This window comes from Archocentrus centrarchus, chromosome 14 (assembly GCF_007364275.1).
Source record: "Archocentrus centrarchus isolate MPI-CPG fArcCen1 chromosome 14, fArcCen1, whole genome shotgun sequence".
NCBI classification, from domain to species: Eukaryota; Metazoa; Chordata; class Actinopteri; order Cichliformes; family Cichlidae; genus Archocentrus; species Archocentrus centrarchus.
In genome coordinates, this window is record NC_044359.1 from 22,268,764 (window position 1) to 22,288,728 (window position 19,965).

Below are 19,965 nucleotides of genomic sequence, written 5' to 3' on the forward strand. Positions count from 1 at the left end.
GAGGACCCTGAGACAAAACAAAACAAAAAGGGAAACACAGGCCAAAACACAGGCAGCACACAGCTTGAGGGAAGAGTCTGGTGGTGGTGTCACGGGTGACTCAGGCAGCAGATGAGTTTTAGATGGTGGGGCTGGTGACTCAGACGGCAAACAAGTTGTAGATGGTGAAGCTGAGGACTCAGAAGGCTCAGAAGCTGAAGCGCAGACTGAAGCTGAAGGCTCTGAAGAGAGCTGCGCTTCCTCCTGCGAACATAAACTGGAAGCACGGTGGCGGCAGGTTCCTCATCTCCCTCCCGCATCCGTGCCAAGAATGCAGTGGGCAAAGACCCAGCTGGTGGCAATGATGTGGTGGTGGAAAGGAGAAATACCCACCCACTCTAATTTCTTTGCAGCTGTCGGAGCAGACAGCTGCCGTGATGAAGCTCGGGCTCGAGGCAGAGGTGGGGAGTGGTGTCGCCAAGGCTTGTTCCTCCAAGCAGGCCCACCTAGGGCCAGGCGAGAGCCGATGAACTGTGACTCACATTTTGGAGCGAGACCCAGACATGTGTGAGCCACGGCTGTCACAGTTTGGCTATGTGGCTGGCAGAGGAGGACCCAAATGCAGGAGGTGAGAGACAAAACTAGAGTCTGAGGCAGTTTTATTGCTGACGACTCATAAAACACAAAACTCAAAAAACACAAAAACTCAACCAAGGCTGTATAAAGACAAAACACTAAACTGGGGAAACACACAGGTAAGGGGGGAAACACAGACAATGACGCAACAAGAAACAGAGATATACTGAAGGCTTAAATACACACAAGGAAATCAATGAGAGTGGACAAAGGAAGCAAAACCAAACACAAAGCACAGGTAACTGAAGACTGTCAAAATAAAACAGGAAGTGACCAACCATGACGCACATGCAGACTAAACAGAACACGAGGAACAGAACACACAAGAGACAAGGGACAAAGACAACCAGAGACCTGAACACAGAGACACAGGAAGGACAACACAGACAGCAGGGATTCAATAGCAATACCAGAAACAGGGTTCGTATGGGTGCTGGAAATCCTTGAAAATTCTTGGTTATTAATGTTGTGTTTTCAAGGTTTGAAAAGTGCTTGAACTTTACTGTAGATATAGTGCTTGAAACTGCTTGAAATTGTAACCTTTTTTAAAAAAGATTTAAAGAAAACTATCTGGTTGAATGGTTTGCTTATGAGATGGAGAAGGAAAATGAGTCGGAAAGTCTAAAATGAAAAGTTTCTCGCCTGGGCCTGGCCTGCACGTCTCCATGTGACCTGTCAGTCTATTTGTGGCCCCGTCCCTCTCCCGAAGACAGAGAGGTGCCGTTTTAATGTGTGTTGGGTGGAAAACTGCAAATTCCAATAATGGATAAGACAAGTATGGAATTATATTTAGGTCAAAAGTCACACGTGAGAAAAACCATAATCTGCACAAATAACATTCATTCTTTGTTCATTCTTTGTTCATTCTTTGCCAGTAAATTCAACAACTCAAACGCGTAGAAGTCAGCAGCCACATACACATGAGTGTCTGCTGTGCACCCATGTTGCTGCTGAATTCTACACCCATGAAGAAACTGACTTTTTCACCATTTGGGTGGAGTCTATGGAGCCTAATGTGATTGGTCACTTTGATGGATAGTTCAGGTTACTGCGTTAGACCGAGTTACACCCATAGACATGTCTATTTAGACGCCGCATTGAGCGGGGCGGCCTGTTGCTGTGACACGTCAGCACGTAAACCATATTGGATGTGGCAGATCTGCGCTGTAAACTAATCCAAGTGAATGGACTGAACTTCATAAAGCGCCTTTCTACAAAGTTCTTTAAGTTAATGCATTCAAATATGCACTAATATATACTGTGAAACTAACAGGCACCAAAAATAATGTAACTTTGTCTGATAATTATAAATGTTAAATAAGCTAGGTATGTTAGGGTGCAGCATCAAACCAGCATATGTATTTCTAATGTTTTTATGAGTGTTTACAGCTATCGAAGTTTGTAATGCTGTTACTGTGATGAGAAATGTCTACAATAACCAGATCCTGACATACAGATATAACGTCTGCAGGTTAATGAATTTAAAAAAGCATGTTTATATTAATTGATTTTTATCAATTTAATCATTATTAATGATGATCTTTAAGGCAAAAAAAGAAATGAACAAAGTTTACAAATTAAAATAAGACACTGTAAGACACTGATTTACTTCATTTTCTTTTAGCAATGAACACGTATGCTAAAATTATAGATCCATGTTTTATTGCATACAATAAAATGTCATGGTTAAAAACGTGAAAAAAAAACCCTGGAAATAAAAGCGCTATATCCAATTTTGTAAAGTGCTTCATAAATTAAATATTATTACACAAAAACAAGGGGCCAAGAAGCACAAAATGCAAAAATAGCCTCATGTGCAGACAGCAGCAAACAGAAGGTCTAGATTTGAACTTAATCAGTCTTTATTTGTATTCAAGTAGTTAGTTCGGGCTAATGTAGTTAAATTAGATTGGCTTCATTGTTTGGAGGTGCACTGTGGGCCTGCATAGTATTACTGCAACATCTGCAAATTTTGTTTTCAAAATGTTAGAATGGTCAAATACGATAAAAACAGTTCTTCAGTCTTACCTGTGAAGGATAATCCCTTGTGATCTGGTTTCGACTGTAAAATGGTTCGAACAACTCCATGCAGAACAAGAGTGAAGCAATCTGTCATGATATGTTTGCCGATTTTGCCACCTCCAATATGGCGGTGGCATTGATGTACAAGTCAGTGCTCAATGTGGTGTCTAGGTATGTATGTCTATGATTACACCATGGTAGCAACAAAACCATAATAATAAAACACAGGAATCTCAAATGAAAACAGAACCTAAAGAAACACATCCAGAAAATACAAAAACAGAATGTCACTAAAAGAACTCAAAGCACAGGGCCACCGGACCATGACAAGAACAGACTATAAATGACGAATCCCTGCAAACACTACTATGTGAAGTTGAAGCAATAATAAATGACAGGCCAATCACAACATCTTCTGACAACCTGAATGACCTTGAAGCTTTAACCCTTAATCACCTTACTGTTATTAAAAGGGAGCCTTTGCTGCCACCTGGACTGTTCAAAAAAGAAGCTCTGTGCTCACACAGAAGATGGAAGTAGGTACAGTACTTAGCCAACCTATTCTGGTACCAGTGGGTACCTGAATATTTGCCAGCTCTACAAGACTGTAGTAATGACTGAGGATCTTTTAAATCCCACAGCATACCTATGCCAATTCCTTTTATGACCACAGTGTACCCCAGTGTTTGTCAACCTTTTTTGAGCCAAGGTACATTTTTTTCATTGAAAAAAATCACGAGGCACACCACCAGCCAAAAATGTTAAATAAAATTATACTCTGTAGCCTATATTAACAATATAGTCATTCTTATCAAAGTGTCTTGAATAGGAATCAAATAAACACAAAGAAAAAAAGTACTTTATAGTCTTTTATATTTCTTCTTTCAAATAAAAAGTGCAATTTAATTAACAATATAGCCATTCTCATCAAAGTGTCTTGAATAGGAATTAAATAAACACAAAAAAGAACTTTATCATATAATATATATCTTCTTTCAAATAAAAAGTGCAGTTAACCTGTCCACTTCACAAACACAGCTTGAACATAACAAATGCCACAACAATGTGGTCTTATAGTAGAAAACTTCAAAGTGGTTTGCAAACTCTAATTTTGTCCAAAAGCATTCTATTACCAGGAATACAGAAATATAGCACTTATTCTGATAGAAGCAATAATATTCTCACTGTTCCACACTGAGAAATATGAAGAGTTGCATGTACAAAATGTCAATCTCAGTGTATTTTACTCTCTCAATGTGAAACCTGTGCCTGTTTGGATGAACACAGAGCTGATATCCTGGCAGGAATTGAAGACACACACACACAAAGCTCTTCCTCAACAGCTCTCAGTCTCTCTCTGTTTTTGGTTATTACGGGAATTCAAATTTACTTTGATCAGCCGCCTCAGGGTCTGCGCTAACCAGCTGTTCGGCTAGTAGGGGCAGGTAACGGTGCCCGGCAGTATAGACCCTTTTACAGCCTACGTCATCAAAGGATGCTCGTGCATTTTGGCAACGGAAGTGAACTGCTACTCTATTCAAATCAATAAGAACAACGAGACTGCACAGCGTTTAAACGTGATTTAAATGCGATATCAGCATCAAAATGTCTGGCTGTTGCGTGTTTGGCTGTCAGAATTTCTACTCTACCAAAAGTGGACTGAAGTTGTACCGAATCCCACAGGATCACGGCTGTTTAACAGAAAACGGAGGCGTCTGTATGGGGCTATTATTGTAGCAAAAGTTCTGTGTCCGTAAATGAATCCACGTGTGTAGAGATTTGTGTGTGCCTAAGTGAATCTGTCTGTATCTGGATCCACGTGTGTGTATCGCGATCTGTATTTTGATCTGTGTGTCTGTAATCAGATTTGTAAATGTGCAAAGAAATCTGCAGCTTAGATATTAATGGTTGCAAAGTCTTAAAGTTTTTCTAAAGTCACTGAAAACACGTACCGTATCAGGTAAAGTTATTTATCTTCCGTTGTTTATACTGGGATGTCAGGTATCTAATGTAAACAGTATTAGCTGGTAGGCTATTTGGCTTTTCAACTGTAGTATGGCTGGCTATTTACAGGTGAGGCATTGCTGGACTCAGAGAGTCCTGATTTTTAAATTCATATTTAATCGCACTATAGATTACAAAATGCAGTGAATCAATAATATCTGCAGCCAGAAAACTCTAAGCAAGCTAGAAAAGCAATTTGACGAAGTACTCACGCTGCCATGCAGGTACAATTGCTGTGAGGATGTAGTTCTCTGACTTGTTTACAATGGCCCGAGTCTCATACATAGCGGTCCTGTTTCCTTGTCTTTGACTTGGAAGAATTTCTGTCTTCAAAACACAAAACTCAGAGTCTGTGTCATGATATTTGATGTTCGGTACGTGGCCGCAAACATAATTGTAAGCATCCAGTGACTTATATGTGCTGCAACTTCTCTCCAGTGTATACGCTGGGTTTCTCCGCTGGGTTTCTCACCAAATACACGTATATATCCGCCCACGGACACTGGGCCACTTGCTAACATACCACAGGGATCAGAGTCAGTTACTGGTGGTCACAATTAATTTTTGCAGGTAGTTTTCACGATCTTTCTTTCGTTGATAATCCCTTCTCATACATTGAAATGCTATTGAACTCCAGCGTACTTCCGTTAACAAAATGCATGCACCGCTACCTACGTCATCACAGTAAAAGGGTCAGTAGGGTTACAAATATGTATGCTGTGTGCATTTCAGATGGCTCTCATGTTGCAAAACTACCACTGCAAACTGTCGGTCTGGGCATTCAACCGGTGCTTTGCATGCCTCCAGTTTCTTGCTATGTTGTTTTAAAAATGATTGTGCTGAAGGAGTCGCTCTCATGACTCCGCTAGTGACCACACTCCCTGGCCAGTCAGTGGCAGGCTGTCCTCCGTGTCAAATTTTTGTATCACCTCGGATCGCTTAGAACCTTGGGTGAGTGAGTACGGAAAAAGGACCGGCAAAGTGTACCTGATTCTAATGGAAATGCCAAATCGCGGCGAGTCGAGTCAACCCGCGCCGAGTCGTTCCGTATGGAAAAGCGGCTTAATTCTCTTGTCCCTATGTACAATGCAATTCGCTACCTGCTGCTATCTAGTCTAGTGATGTAGTAGTGATACTACTACAGCACAGACACTCAGGGCATATTAGGTGAAACTGGATAATTTCCCACAGTACACCTGATGATCTCCCGCGGCACACAGTGGTTGAAAAACACTGGTGTACCCAACTTCTGATGGCTGCTTCCAACATTATAATCCACCACTTCACAAAGCTCACATCGTGTGAAACTGGTTTCGTGAGCATGACAATGATTTGACTGTACACCTTTGGAATGTGGTGATGTGCAGCCAAAAAAAGTGCAGTAACTGTGTGATGCTATCATGTCACTATGGACCAAAATCTCACAGCAATGTTTCCAGCACTTTGCTGAATCCGTGCCATGAAGACTTAAGGAAGTTTTCAGTGCAAAAGGGTGTCTATCCCAGTACTAGCAAGGTGTACATAATATAGTGTCCAGTGTATGTACTTGTTGATCAATAACTGATAATCAGATTTGGTTAGAACTTACCAGTGGTTAGGTTGTCTTTAATTTCACTGTCAAATGCCTTTGAAATCTCCAGTGGCGAGTCAAAGGTGTGTTTGTCTGCAAGAAGTAAATTTGGAATATAATACTAAAGATAGCATTTATAGGTGGGAAGCTGGTGAGGGATCATGTCCTTGTCACTGGACATGTTATCCTCATGAGCCGCTCAGCATGTATCTGTAGAACCTGTGTGCCTAACCAGCTAGTAAGTCACAGCAGGACATGTTCCATCTCTGGCATCCCACCACTGAGGCTTTATATATAGCTTTATATATATTTATAACAGAGATTGGCTAAGATGATAACACAGAGTGCTAACAGTATGTGCAGGTATTGTTCTTACAGTAGCATTGAGGCTCTTCACCAGTCCACTGGCCGTTCTCCTGACACACTCTTTCTTTGGAGCCCACCAAAAACAGGTTGCTATTGCAGGTGTATCTTACTGTGTCATCAATTCCAAATGCGTTCCCCATTCTTGAGGCACCAGGTGGTATACCAGGATCAGCACAATGATCCCCAGCTTTGGGAAGATGACTGAGAGTGCGTCTCGTATCTGATAAAAGAGAATAAATATATATATATATATACGGGTGGGACTTTAACGTGTTAATTTTGATTAATTAATTATGGGGAAAATAACGAATTAAAAATTTTAATGCATTTTAATCGCACTTTGCACCGTGGAATGTTTCTCAGTGCACGAGTTCCAGGCATACAAATTATATGCGCAGATTGGATGCACAATGTCCAAATTCAGGGGCCGCATTGTTCGAAGGACCCGGCCCACGTCCTTCGCAGCCCACGAAGACCGCAAAGGCCGGAAGTGAGTGGCTAGCCTTCATATCAGCATCGCCTGCCCTCACCTCATGTCACCTAGCAACGTGAGTGTGAAGCACAGCTGTGTAAAAGCAGCTGGTTAAATGGAGAACAAACTTTTTCTCCTTTTTGTGGTTTAATTTTAATTCTTTTATTCAAAATAAGCTATTAAAATAAGCATAACACATTTCAACATCAAGGAATACAGCTGAGCGAATGATTAATTTCCAACTATATTAAGTGAGACATTAATGTAGAATAAAACTATCTAGTTATGATGCTTAACTTTAATTTCAGGAGTTTGCTTATCACAGGAGCACTTCCACCCTTTGTTGGTCTGTGTAGTAGACTGGTGGGAAAATAAACCAAATTTTGAAGTTCAAGCTTATGTATATTGATTCATTCATCAACCAAACTTAAACTAAACTTAAATTAATATTTATCATGTTAAATATTGAAATTTTATATATATATATATATATATATATATATATATATAATCACACACACACTGCTAAAAAAAATAAAGGGAACACTCAAATAACACATCCTAGATCTGAATGAATGAAATATTCTCAATGAATACTTTGTTCTGTACAAAGTTGAATGTGCTGACAACAAAATCACACAAAAATCATCAATGGAAATTAAATTTATTAACCAATGGAGTCCTGGATTTGGAGTCACACAAAATTAAAGTGGAAAAAAGTTGAAAAATCCAACTTTGATGTCATGTCCTTAAAACAAGTCAAAATGAAGCTCAGTATTGTGTGTGGCCACCACGTGCCTGTATGACCTCCCTACAATGGCTGGGCATGCTCCTGATGAGGTGGCGGATGGTCTCCTGAGGGATCTCCTCCCAGACCTGGACTAAAGCATCCGCCAACTCCTGGACAGTTTGGGGTGCAACGTGACGTTGGTGGATGGAGCGAGACATGATGTCCCAGATGTGCTCAATTTGATTCAGGTCTGGGGAACGGGCGGGCCAGTCCATAGCTTCAATGCCTTCATCTTGCAGCACACTCCAGCCACATGAGGTCTAGCATTGTCCTGCATTAGGAGGAACCCAGGGCCAACCGCACCAGCATATGGTCTCACAAGGGGTCTGAGGATCTCATCTCGGTACCTAATGGCTGTCATGCTACCTCTGGCGAGCACATGGAGCACATGGCCCTCCAAAGAAATGCCACCCCACACCTGTCATGGTGCTGGGCCATATGCCCAGCATTTTGTGTTTAGTGTTGTTTTCACTGGGTTGTGTTATTTTCTAGTTTTGTTTTGATCTTCCTTATTCATCTTAGTTCTGGCCTTGTCAGTTGTGGTTTTCTAGTTCCCTCTGTTTCTGTCTCCCCGGTGTCTGTTTTTCTGTATTTTTCCCTGTTCTGTGGTCCACGTTTAATTTTCCTCTGTGCCAGCCCCCTGTGTTAAGTCTGCGTGTACCTTGTTTGGTGTTTCCTGTTTTATTTTGACAGTCTTACGTTCCCTGTGTGTTGTGTGGAGTTTTGCTTCCTGTGTTTCATTAGTATGATTTTGTCCACCTGTTCTCCCCAGCTGTTTCCTGTTCTCCCTCATCATTCCCGGTGTATTTATTGTCTGCGTTTCCCTCTGTTCCTTGTTGTGTCCTCCCTCATGGAGGTGTGGTTCTGTTCCTGTTTTGCTGTCACTTCATCAACCTCAGTTTTGTATATTTTTGGATTACCTTCTGTAAATAAACTCATCACTTTCATTCAGTTTGGAGTTCTGCTTTTGGGTCCACCCTGTTTGCCACACCACCCAACCATGACAGAAGGATGCGACCACACAATGGACCCAGCGAACTCAACTCTGCGTGAGCGGCAGCAAACGGCGATCCGCTATGCGAGAGAGAAGTGGGGGTGGAATATTTGGCTTGCTCCGGTTCCCGAGACGTCTTCTCGGGACACATGCCATGCCCTGGGAGGTCCCCGCTACGGAAAGAGACCCCAGCATCACCACTTACCACGTGCTCCTCCTCAGCAGCCGCTGCATCGTTTGCCAGCCATGCCTCAGCAGCCGTGCCGTGCGATAGCCACTCAGCCGCCGCCCAAGCCTCCGGGGATTAGACTCAGCGGCTTCACGTTGTCACCTGTCTCTCCACATTCCAGCATCTCCCCTTCTCCAACACCCACCTCTCGCCCCAAAAAGAGGGGCTCACGGCGCCGGAGAAGGGATTATTCACTGCCAGCCCCTGGTCTCACTCCGATGGAATCATTTGCCAGCTTCCTGGGATATTCCCTCACCACATCAAACCACGTTTCCACAACAACATCACCTCCCAGTCAGACGGAGACACACCTGGCTCCGCCCTTGCCGGTTATGCAAGGTGAGGATCGTCAACGCTCCACACATCCACCAGCAGCATTTTCCACGGTGAGTCAAGCTGTGGAAATTTTGGATTCACCCCTGTTAATAGAGTCACTCAGTCCTGAAACTGAATTGAAAAGCTATTTAAGCATAAAAATTCAAAAACAATAAATAATACAGCTTCATCAACTGCACCAAAAAATAAAACAATTAAATGTGGATTATTAAACATTAGGTCTCTCTCTTCCAAGTCCCTATTAGTAAATGATTTAATAATTGATCAACGTATTGATTTATTCTGCCTTACAGAAACCTGGTTACAGCAGGATGAATATGTTAGTTTAAATGAATCAACACCTCCGAGTCACAGTAACTGTCAGAATGCTCGAAGCACAGGTCGAGGAGGAGGATTAGCTGCAATCTTCAATTCCAGCTTATTAATTAATCAAAGACCCAGACAAAGTTTTCATTCTTTTGAAAGCCTGACTCTTAGTCTTGTCCATCCTAATTGGGAAAATCAAAAAGCTGTTTTATTTGTTATTATCTATCGTCCACCTGGTCCTTACTCAGAGTTTCTGTCTGATTTCTCAGACTTTTTATCTGATTTAGTGCTCAGTTCAGATAAAATAATTATAGTGGGTGATTTTAACATCCATGTAGATGCTGAGAATGACAGCCTCAACACTGCATTTAATCTATTGTTAGATTCAATTGGCTTCTCTCAAAATGTAAAGGAGCCCACCCACCACTTTAATCATACTCTGGATCTTGTCCTAACATATGGCATAGAAACTGAAGACTTAACAGTATTCCCTGAAAGCCCCCTCCTGTCTGATCATTTCTTAGTAACATTTACATTTACTTTAATGGATTACACAGCAGCGGGGAATAAGTTTTATTACAGTAGAAGTCTTTTTGAAAGTGCTGTAACTAAGTTTAAGGATCTAATTCCTTCATTGTTATGCTCTTCAGTGCCATGTGCCAACACAGTGCAGAGCAGCTACCTAAATTCTGCTCCCAGTGAGGTTGATTATCTCGTCAATAGTTTTACATCCTCACTGCATATAACTTTGGATACTGTGGCTCCTCTGAAAAGGAAAGCTTCAAATCAGAAGTGCCTGACTCCGTGGTATAATTCACAAACGCACAGCTTAAAGCAGATAACCCGAAAGCTTGAGAGGGAATGGCGTCTCACTAAATTAGAAGATGCTCATTTAGCCTGGAAAAAGAGTTTGTTGCTCTATAAAAAAGCCCTCCGTAAAGCTAGGACATCTTACTATTCATCATTAATTGAAGAAAATAACAACCCCAGGTTTCTTTTCAGCACTGTAGCCAGGCTGACAAAGAGTCAGAGCTCTGTAGAGCCAAGTATTCCTTTCACGTTAACTAGCAGTGACTTCATGGATTTCTTTACAAATAAAATTTTAGACATTCGAGAAAAAATTATTCATAACCATCTCAAAGATTATTCTTCATGTTCGGCTGCTTTCAGCACTGCTGGTATTTGTTTAGACTCTTTTGCTCCAGTTGATCTTTCAGAGTTAACTTCAATAGTTACTTCCTCCAAACCAGCAACATGTTTGTTAGATCCCATTCCTACTAGACTGTTCAAAGAAGTCTTTCCAATTATTGATGCTTCAATCTTAAAAATGATCAATCAGTCTTTATTAGTTGGCTATGTACCACAGACCTTCAAGGTGGCTGTAATTAAACCTCTGCTTAAAAAGCCATCACTTGACCCAGCTGTCTTAGCTAATTATAGGCCAATCTCCAACCTTCCTTTTCTCTCAAAGATTCTTGAAAGAGTAGTTGTAAAACAGCTAACTGATCATCTGCAGAGGAACGGTTTATTTGAAGAGTTTCAGTCAGGTTTCAGAATTCATCACAGTACAGAAACAGCATTAGTGAAGGTTACAAATGATCTTCTTAGAGCCTCTGACAGTGGACTCATCTCTGTTCTTGTCCTGTTGGACCTCAATGCAGCTTTTGATACTGTTGACCATAACATTTTATTACAGAGATTAGAGCATACTATAGGTATTAAAGGTACTGCACTGCAGTGGTTTGAATCATATTTATCTCATAGACTCCAATTTGTTCATGTAAATGGGGAGTCTTCTTCACACACTAAGGTTAATTATGGAGTTCCACAGGGTTCTGTGCTAGGACCAATTTTATTTACATTATACATGCTTCCCTTAGGCAGTATTATTAGAAAGCACTGCATCAATTTTCATTGTTATGCAGATGATACTCAGCTTTACCTATCAATGAAGCCAGATGACACACATCAATTAGTTAAACTGCAGGAATGTCTTAAAGATATTAAGGCCTGGATGACCTCTAATTTCCTGCTTCTAAATTCAGATAAAACTGAAATTCTTGTTCTCGGCCCCACAAATGTTAGAAACATGGTGTCTAACCAGATACTTACTCTGGATGGCATTACTTTGGCCTCCAGTAACACTGTGAGAAATCTTGGAGTCATTTTTGACCAGGATATGTCCTTCAATGCACATATTAAACAAATATGTAGGACCGCTTTTTTGCATTTGCGCAATATTTCTAAAATTAGAAACATCCTTTCTCAGAGTGATGCTGAAAAGCTCATTCATGCATTTATTACTTCTAGGCTGGATTATTGTAATTCATTATTATCAGGCTGTCCTAAAAGCTTCCTGAAAAGCCTTCAGCTGATCCAAAATGCTGCAGCTAGAGTACTGACAGGGACTAGAAAGAGAGAGCAGATTTCTCCCATATTGGCTTCTCTTCATTGGCTCCCTGTTAAATCTAGAATAGAATTTAAAATTCTTCTCCTCACATACAAGGTCTTGAATAATCAGGCACCATCTTATCTCAAAGACCTCATAGTACCATATCACCCCAACAGAGCACTTCGCTCTCAGACTGCTGGCTTACTTGTGGTTCCTAGGATACTTAAGAGTAGAATGGGAGGCAGAGCCTTCAGCTTTCAGGCGCCTCTTCTGTGGAACCAGCTTCCAGCTTGGATTCGGGAGACAGACACCCTCTCTATTTTTAAGATTAGGCTTAAAACTTTCCTTTATGATAAGGCTTATAGTTAGGGCTGGATCAGGTGACCCTGAACCATCCCTTAGTTATGCTGCTATAGGCCTAGTCTGCTGGGGGGTTCACATAATGCACTGTTTCTCATTCACCTTATTTACTTTGTTTATACTCCACTCTGCATTTAATCATTAATTGATATTCATCTCTGGCTCTCTTCCACAGCATGTCTTTCTCTCCCCTCAGCCCAACCGGTCGCGGCAGATGACTGCCCCTCCCTGAGCCTGGTTCTGCTGGAGGTTTCTTCCTGTTAAAAGGGAGTTTTTCCTTTCCACTGTCGCCAAGTGCTTGCTCATAGGGGGTCGTTTTGACTGTTGGGTTTTCTCTGTATTATTGTAGGGTCTTTACCCACAATACAAAGCGCCTTGAGGCAACAGTTTGTTGTGATTTGGCGCTATATAAATAAAATTGAATTGAATTGAACTTTGAAAATGAACAGTTACCTTCAAACCGAAGTTTTCATAAGGAACATTACAGTTTTCAGTCACCCAGTAGTCACCTCGCAAATTCAGCTCCTGAACCAGCCATATCAGACACTCACATAATTGACTATAAAACACCTCCATCTGCCTTGTCACACTCCCACAAAAACTGCGTTCTTCACACTATGGACAATATAACAGTGGACAATAACGCAACTAATCTGCCCCCAGAAGATTTCAAGTCAAGTATGTGTTACCTAGTTTCCAGGCTGTGTATCCTTTGGTTTAGGCAACCCTGTGATGGGCAGGAGGACACCATAGCGCACAGGCTGCATGGATTAATGTTAAAACACCCTTGGCTTCTGGACTCTTTACCCATCTTAACCAAAAACTATGTCAAACAAATCGTTCACTCTGTTGCGCTCACTCGTCCCTCTGAGACTCATGAAACAACCATTCCCAATAATTTGGCATGTAAAAAGACTGTATGTTTGGAGACTGAGGATGTTATTGAGACTGTTGTTGCAGCTACTGAGGTAGCCCTGGACTCTATTTCTGACCCCCTAAAAACTGTTTCTGCTGTTGAGGCTTCCCTTATGCCTGAGCACCTAGCACCCATTCCTGTCCCTAGGGTGGAGGTGCGCAAAGCCCAGCCTGTCCCTGCACCCGTGCCTGTTCCTCGGGTGGGGATGATCGTGGACCAGCCCGTTTCTACACCCGTACCTGTTCCACAGGTGGGAACGGCTGTGGACCGGCCCATCCTTGCACCCGTACCTATGCCTCGGGTGAGGTCAGCTATGGCTCACCCTCAACCCCAGCTTCAGGAGACCACTGTGAGCTCTTATAAGCAGCCCGAGTCGTCTGAAACGGCTTTGTGCCCTGCAGAGAAGCTCCAGTCATTGGAAGTCATGGCTACATGCCCAGCACCGCCTCAGCAGCCCGCATCACAGATCTCAGCTCCACCTCAGCCTGCAGCGCCTCACCCTGCACCTGCACTTCATCTGTCTTCACCACCACCATCAGACTCACCCGAACAATCCCCAAAGCAGCCCCAGCCGTTGGAGGAGAGGACTGTGCGCCCTGCATAGCAGCCCCAGCCTGCGCATCCACAGCCCGCGCTGGAGGGTCCCGCTCAGCCCGAGCGTCCGGAGGGTCCCGAGCGTTCGGAGGGTCCCGCTCAGCCCGGGCGTCCGGCGGGTCCCGCTCAGCCAGAGCCCGCTCAGCCCGAGCGTCCTGAGGGTCCCGCTCAGCCCGAGCGTCCTGAGGGTCCCGCTCAGCCCGAGCGTCCGGAGGGTCCCGCTCAGCCCGAGCATCCGGAGGGTCCCGCTCAGTCATAGCCCGCGCTGGAAGGTCCCGCTCAGTCCGAGCCTCCTGTCTCGTCTGTTCGTCACAGCCATTGGAAGCGTGGCCGGCCTCCTGTCCTGTCTCGTCGCCACCGCTGGGATCGCGGCCGGCCTCCTGTCCTGTCTCGTCGCCGCCGCTGGGATCGCGGCCGGCCTCCTGTCCTGTCTCGTCGCCGCCGCTGGGATCGTCATTCCCGGGGTATTTATTGTCTGCGTTTCCCTCTGTTCCTTGTCGCGTCCTCCCTCATGGAGGTATGGTTCTGTTCCTGTTTTGCTGTCACTTCGTCAACCTCAGTTTTGTATATTTTTGGATTACCTTCTGTAAATAAACTCATCACTTTCATTCAGTCCTGCCTTCGGAGTTCTGCTTTTGGGTCCACCCTGTTTGCCACACCACCCAACCGTGACAACACCATTACTGACCCACTGCCAAATCGGTCATGCTGAAGGATGTTGCAGGCAGCAGATTGCTCTCCATGACGTCTCCAGACTCTGTCACGTCTGTCACATGTGCTCAGTGTGAACCTGCTTTCATCTGTGAAGAGCACAGGGCGCCAGTGGCGAATTTGCCAATCCTGGTGTTCTCTGGCAAATGCCGAGCGTCCTGCACAGTGTTGGGCTGTGAGCACAACCCCCATCTGTGGACGTTGGGCCCTCATACCATCCTCATGGAGTCAGTTTCTAACCATTTGTGCAGACACATGCACATATGTGGCCTGCTGGAGGTCATTTTGCAGGGCTCTGGCAGTGCTCCTCCTGTTCCTCCTTGCACAAAGGCGGAGGTAGCGGTCCTGCTGCTGGGTTGTTGCCCTCCTACGGCCTCCTCCACATCTCCTGGTGTACTGGCCTGTCTCCTGGTGGTGCCTCCAGGCTCTGGACACTACGCTGACAGACACAGCAAACCTTCTTGCCACAGCTCGCATTGATGTGCCATCCTGGATGAGCTGCACTACCTGAGCCATTTGTGTGGGTTGTAGAGTCCGTCTCATGCTACCACGAGTGTGAAAGCACCACCAACGTTCAAAAGTGATGCAATGATCCACCTGTTGTCTATTCCATTTGCACAACAGCATGTGAAATTGATTGTCAATCAGTGTTGCTTCCTAAGTGGACAGTTTGATTTTACTTGGACTTATATTGTGTTGTTTAAGTGTTCCCTTTATTTTTTGAGCAGTGTGTATATATATTTGTAACCTCATGGTGTTCTTAATCTGTGAATAACAGCTCCCAAAAAATATTTCTGTCTAAAAATATGTAATATTATTTTTAATATTATAAAGTATGTAACTATTATTTTTAAAAATGAATGAAAATTAGCTCAAACTAAATTGCTGTTCAGGACTTACAAACATGGCTGCAGATTGGGGTCGAGCCGCTCCACTTCCCATTTTTTAAGCACACACGTCTGGCTGAGCCTCGCAGTTTGAATCCAAAGAAGCACTCATATGTGGTCTCATTGTCCACAAAGTACCTTTCCTGAGGGGGCGAGACATTTCCATACTCCAGCACATTGGGGTCCGGGCATTCAACCACTGTGAAACAAAACAAAAAACCCTGGTTACTGTATTGTTATCAAGCAGTGTGAAGCAAGTGAGAAACATTGTTGCCACTCACGCCTGCATTTCTGAGGTCGAAATCTTTTGGGTGGTGGTCTCCAGTAGCCATTATGTTGACAAAAACGGGTAATTTCTGGGTATGGATAGAAGCCCTCAGGACAGTGGTAGACCAAGATCATGGCGTGGTCCAGGTAATCCAATGTGTAATTCCCTCCTTCAATTTGCAAATTCTCCTCTGTGCAATAACATTGTACCCCAATTCCTGGAAAAAAAAAGTACACAGTTCCCAGAAGCTAAAATATAAGTTTTTAAAAAACATAGGATTACTCCATGATAAATGAAGTAGTATAAAATTCAAAGTGTGTCCCTTTAAAAGTACACATTATCAAGCCAATAAATTATTTTGACTAAAATCGTAATGTTAGTGATGTTATCATCACAAGAGGTTTATTCCATGTTTTACTTTGTGAAATAATGTTTGTATTCTAAGAATTACAATTTTTTTTATTTAAATGTGCAATACTGCATTATGAATAATGCATTATGTATCAGCTTATTCACATAAAGAACAGAAATAGAATAGGCTTAAAATATGAAGAGGAATAAAGCAGGAAAATGTATATGTAAAGTGTGTAAATGTAAGTGTTGAGACAACACCCTTTAGTGAAATAATATTTTAAATTTTCATATTCTTGTTTTCTATTTTAAAAATACAATCAGCTGGTAAAAAGTTAGCTATTTTCACAGGTGATTATTATACTAGGACAATAACAATATTTTGTAGTAGAAGAATTCAGATATTTAATGTCTAAATCTGAAAAAGTGACATTATTTCTTTGAGCATGCACTGATTTCCATAAATATTTATTACATTATTATTAATGTAATAACTTTTCCTGGTTGTCTGTTACATAGAGATTTACATTTTCTGAAAAATGTCTTTAGCTTTTAAGATATGTTTCTGCAACAAAGAAAAACAAAAGAAACATTAAAAAAGTGTATGCTTAAAGTACCAACACATTTTAATTATTGACAGTATTATTTACATTTGATGATGCAACTTTGTAGAGTTTTTATTTATTTTTACACTAAAAACTGATGATTAGAAGGATTATCTAATGCAGTGCAAAAACTTACAAAAGATATAAACCAAAAACATTATCAGAAATTCAAATCAAAACTAAAACCATCTTACCCAGCCAAAGGGCACATGAAAGCACAGCAAGCCAACTGCAGTGGATAGAAAATCCCATCTTGATGTTTAAACTGGGGAACAGTTTAAAAATGAGAGTGTAGGAGTTTATTTCAGAATACACAGTGATGTTTAGAGAGAGGGAGTGGACAAAGACCTTCCTGGTACTTATTAACTTTATGACCAGGAAAAGAAGATCAAAAACTCAAAAACAAATCCCACGGTTCCACATTTACAAAAATAATTGTTAATGGCCTTAACTGATTCAGAATTTATTTAGAATTAAGGAAGTATCTCTTATTTATCTTACATGTATTTACAAATTACAAGAATTTTCCCAGAAAGGTGGAGCATGATGTGCAGTGATTACGTGTTAAGTTTTTCTTTGTTTTTAATATATGATGATGCCAGCAATAACAGGTCTTTTGGTTTGATGCTCAAAAATCAATCAATCAATCAATCAAAGTCCTAGGAAAGCATCTGCCTACCTGATTAGATTAATTGGCAATAAGTTTTGCAATAAAAACCGTCTCTGTATCTTTTAGAAATAAGGATGGAGAGAGTTTCATCACATAGTGAAAGACTACGTGAAAATCTAGTTTTACAAATGAAGAATATACAAGGCAAGAGGCCAAAAACTGATACAGAATGACTGCAATCTTTGAACCTTCAGTTGGTCCTCTATTAAAGACACACTTGATTCTGTATCAACATAGTTTAACAATGCAATGATGTCTTTTTCAGGGAAGACCCTTTTGCTATTGTTCATGTAGCATAAGAGTGCTGAAAACATTTGGTGCAATATGAAACAACAAAGACAAAGCCTCCGAGACTGAGAACTGGAAAGGAATTCTTGTGCTTTTTTTAACTGATCTTCTCAGTTCTCAATCATTAATCCTCTATGCCTACAGTTTAGTTAAAACCAAAGGGGAGGCAACACAGTCACAAAATTAACCCTGAACTCTTTTGACCTGTGTTTTTATTTACTTTATAGATTTCTAGATAACAGCATTCCTATTTACTAAATGAATAAAGTACAAATGTAGGCTGTGTGTTAATTTTTGGTTTGTGTTGTGTGTCCTGACCTTGAGTAAGTTTGTTTGATCCAGGATTGCTTGTTATGTGTACACATGCTTTCACACTGTTGCAAAATCTTTTTTAAAGTACCAGGCCTTCTTATTGACACACTGATCGAGTCCAGGGTTTACTCTCTTTTGTCTTGTGATTGCTAGGACAGACTGGTTTAAAAAAAAAAAGGGATGGATGTATGTGGTACTACTAAGATTTCTTTGTCATCCTTTTTTACATTTCTTTAAACAACAAACTGGCATTATAACTGTTAAACAACTGTATCAGTAATTCCAAGAAATACACACTCATTACAAACCAAATTTGGAAAAAGTTAAATAAAAGTTGAATAAAAACAGAATGCAGTGATTTGCCAGTCTAATCACCCCATATTTTATTCACAATAAAACATAGATAACATGTCAAATGTATAAACAGAAGAGGTACCATTTTAAGAAAAATATTGTCTCATTTTGAATTTGATGGCAACAACATGCCTCAAAAAAGTTGGGACAAGTGCAGCAAAGACTGGAAAGTGGTACTAAAAAGAAAAAGTTGTAGGAATATTTTGTAAGTAATTAGGTTAAATGACAACAGGTCAGTAACATGATTAGATAAAAATTCACCATTCTGCAAAAGAACTGCATCTACACATTGCAGAACAGTTTCATAATAATGTTTATTATTGTGAATAATCATCTACTGTACATACTATCATCAAAAAATTCAGAGAATCTGGAGAAATCTCTGTGCACAAGGGACAAAGCTGAAAATTAGTATTGGATGCCTGTGATCTCTAGGTCCTGAGGAGGTCCTGCATTAAAAATAGTCATGAAATCACTGCATGGGCTCAGGAACACTTCCAGAAATCATAGTCTGTGAACACAGTTCACCTTGCCATCTATGAATTTGGGTTAAAGCTCTATTAGTGAAATTTTCTTTATACAGCGCCAAATCACAACAGTCACTTCAAGGTGCATTATATTGTATGGTTAAGACCATACAATAATTGCAGAGAAAACTTAGTCAGAATGACCCCCTATGAACAAGCATTTGGTGACAGTTGGAAGGAAAAACTCCCTTTTAACAGGAAGAAACCTCCAGTAGAACGAGGCTCAGGGAGGGGTAATTATCTGCCATGACTGGTTGTGGCTGAGGAGAGAGTGACAGGCCAAAAGACACACTGTGGAAGAGAGACAGAGATTAATAATAACTAATGATTAAATGTGGAGTGGTATTTAAACAGAGAAAAAAAGAGGTTAATGAAAATAAACACTCATGGCAACCCTCCAGCAACCTAGGTCTATAGCAGCATAACTAAGGGATGGTTCAGGGTTACCTGATCCAGCCCTACCAGCTTAAACAAAAAGGAAAGTTTTAAGCCTAATCTTAAAAATAGAGAGTCTGTCTTTTGAATCCACACTGGGAGCTGGTCCCATGGAGGGCCTCCTATTCTACTCCTAATTATCCTAAGAACCACAAGTAAGCCAGCAGTCTGAGAGCAAACTGCTATACTGGGGTGATACAGTACTATGAAGTCTTTAAGATAAGATGGAGCCTGAGTATTCAAGTCTTTGTATGTGAGAAGAAGAATTTTTAATTCAATTCTGTATTTAGCAGGGAGCCAATGAAGAGAAGCCAATATGGGAGAAATCTGCCCTTTCTTTCCTAGTTCCTGTCAGTACTGTCACGGTTAGGCTGTGTACCAGGGTTGGATGTGAACAGAACTAATTCGAACAGCTTTTTATTGCTGGAGTTTTACAAAATACAAAGAACTCAAGATACAATAACAGAATCTCAACCAAGGTTTAACTAAAGATGAAATGGGAGAAAGAGGAGGAAAATACTAAACTGGGGAACACCAGAGGTGGGAAGTAACAAAGTACAAATACTTCGTTACTGTACTTAAGTAAATTTT

General features: G+C 41.4%; 1 protein-coding gene across 2 annotated transcripts in view; it reads right to left on the reverse strand.

The window, feature by feature from the left end:
• Nucleotides 1–17,098, reverse strand: part of LOC115792067 (complement factor B-like) — a 67,133-nt gene extending 50,035 nt beyond the window's left edge. Inside the window, exons 1-6 of one of the 2 annotated variants that reach the window (XM_030746440.1) lie at nt 16,983–17,098; nt 15,846–16,049; nt 15,578–15,763; nt 6,588–6,797; nt 6,230–6,304; nt 4,854–4,964 (exon numbers count right to left, since the gene is read on the reverse strand). In XM_030746440.1, coding sequence (XP_030602300.1) covers nt 4,854–4,964; nt 6,230–6,304; nt 6,588–6,797; nt 15,578–15,763; nt 15,846–16,049; nt 16,983–17,040 — 844 coding nt within the window. In that variant the 5' untranslated portion in view covers nt 17,041–17,098. The remainder of the gene's footprint in view (nt 1–4,853; nt 4,965–6,229; nt 6,305–6,587; nt 6,798–15,577; nt 15,764–15,845; nt 16,050–16,982) is intronic. The other variant, XM_030746441.1, reaches the window with a different exon arrangement.
• Nucleotides 17,099–19,965: the final 2,867 nt, after the last annotated feature.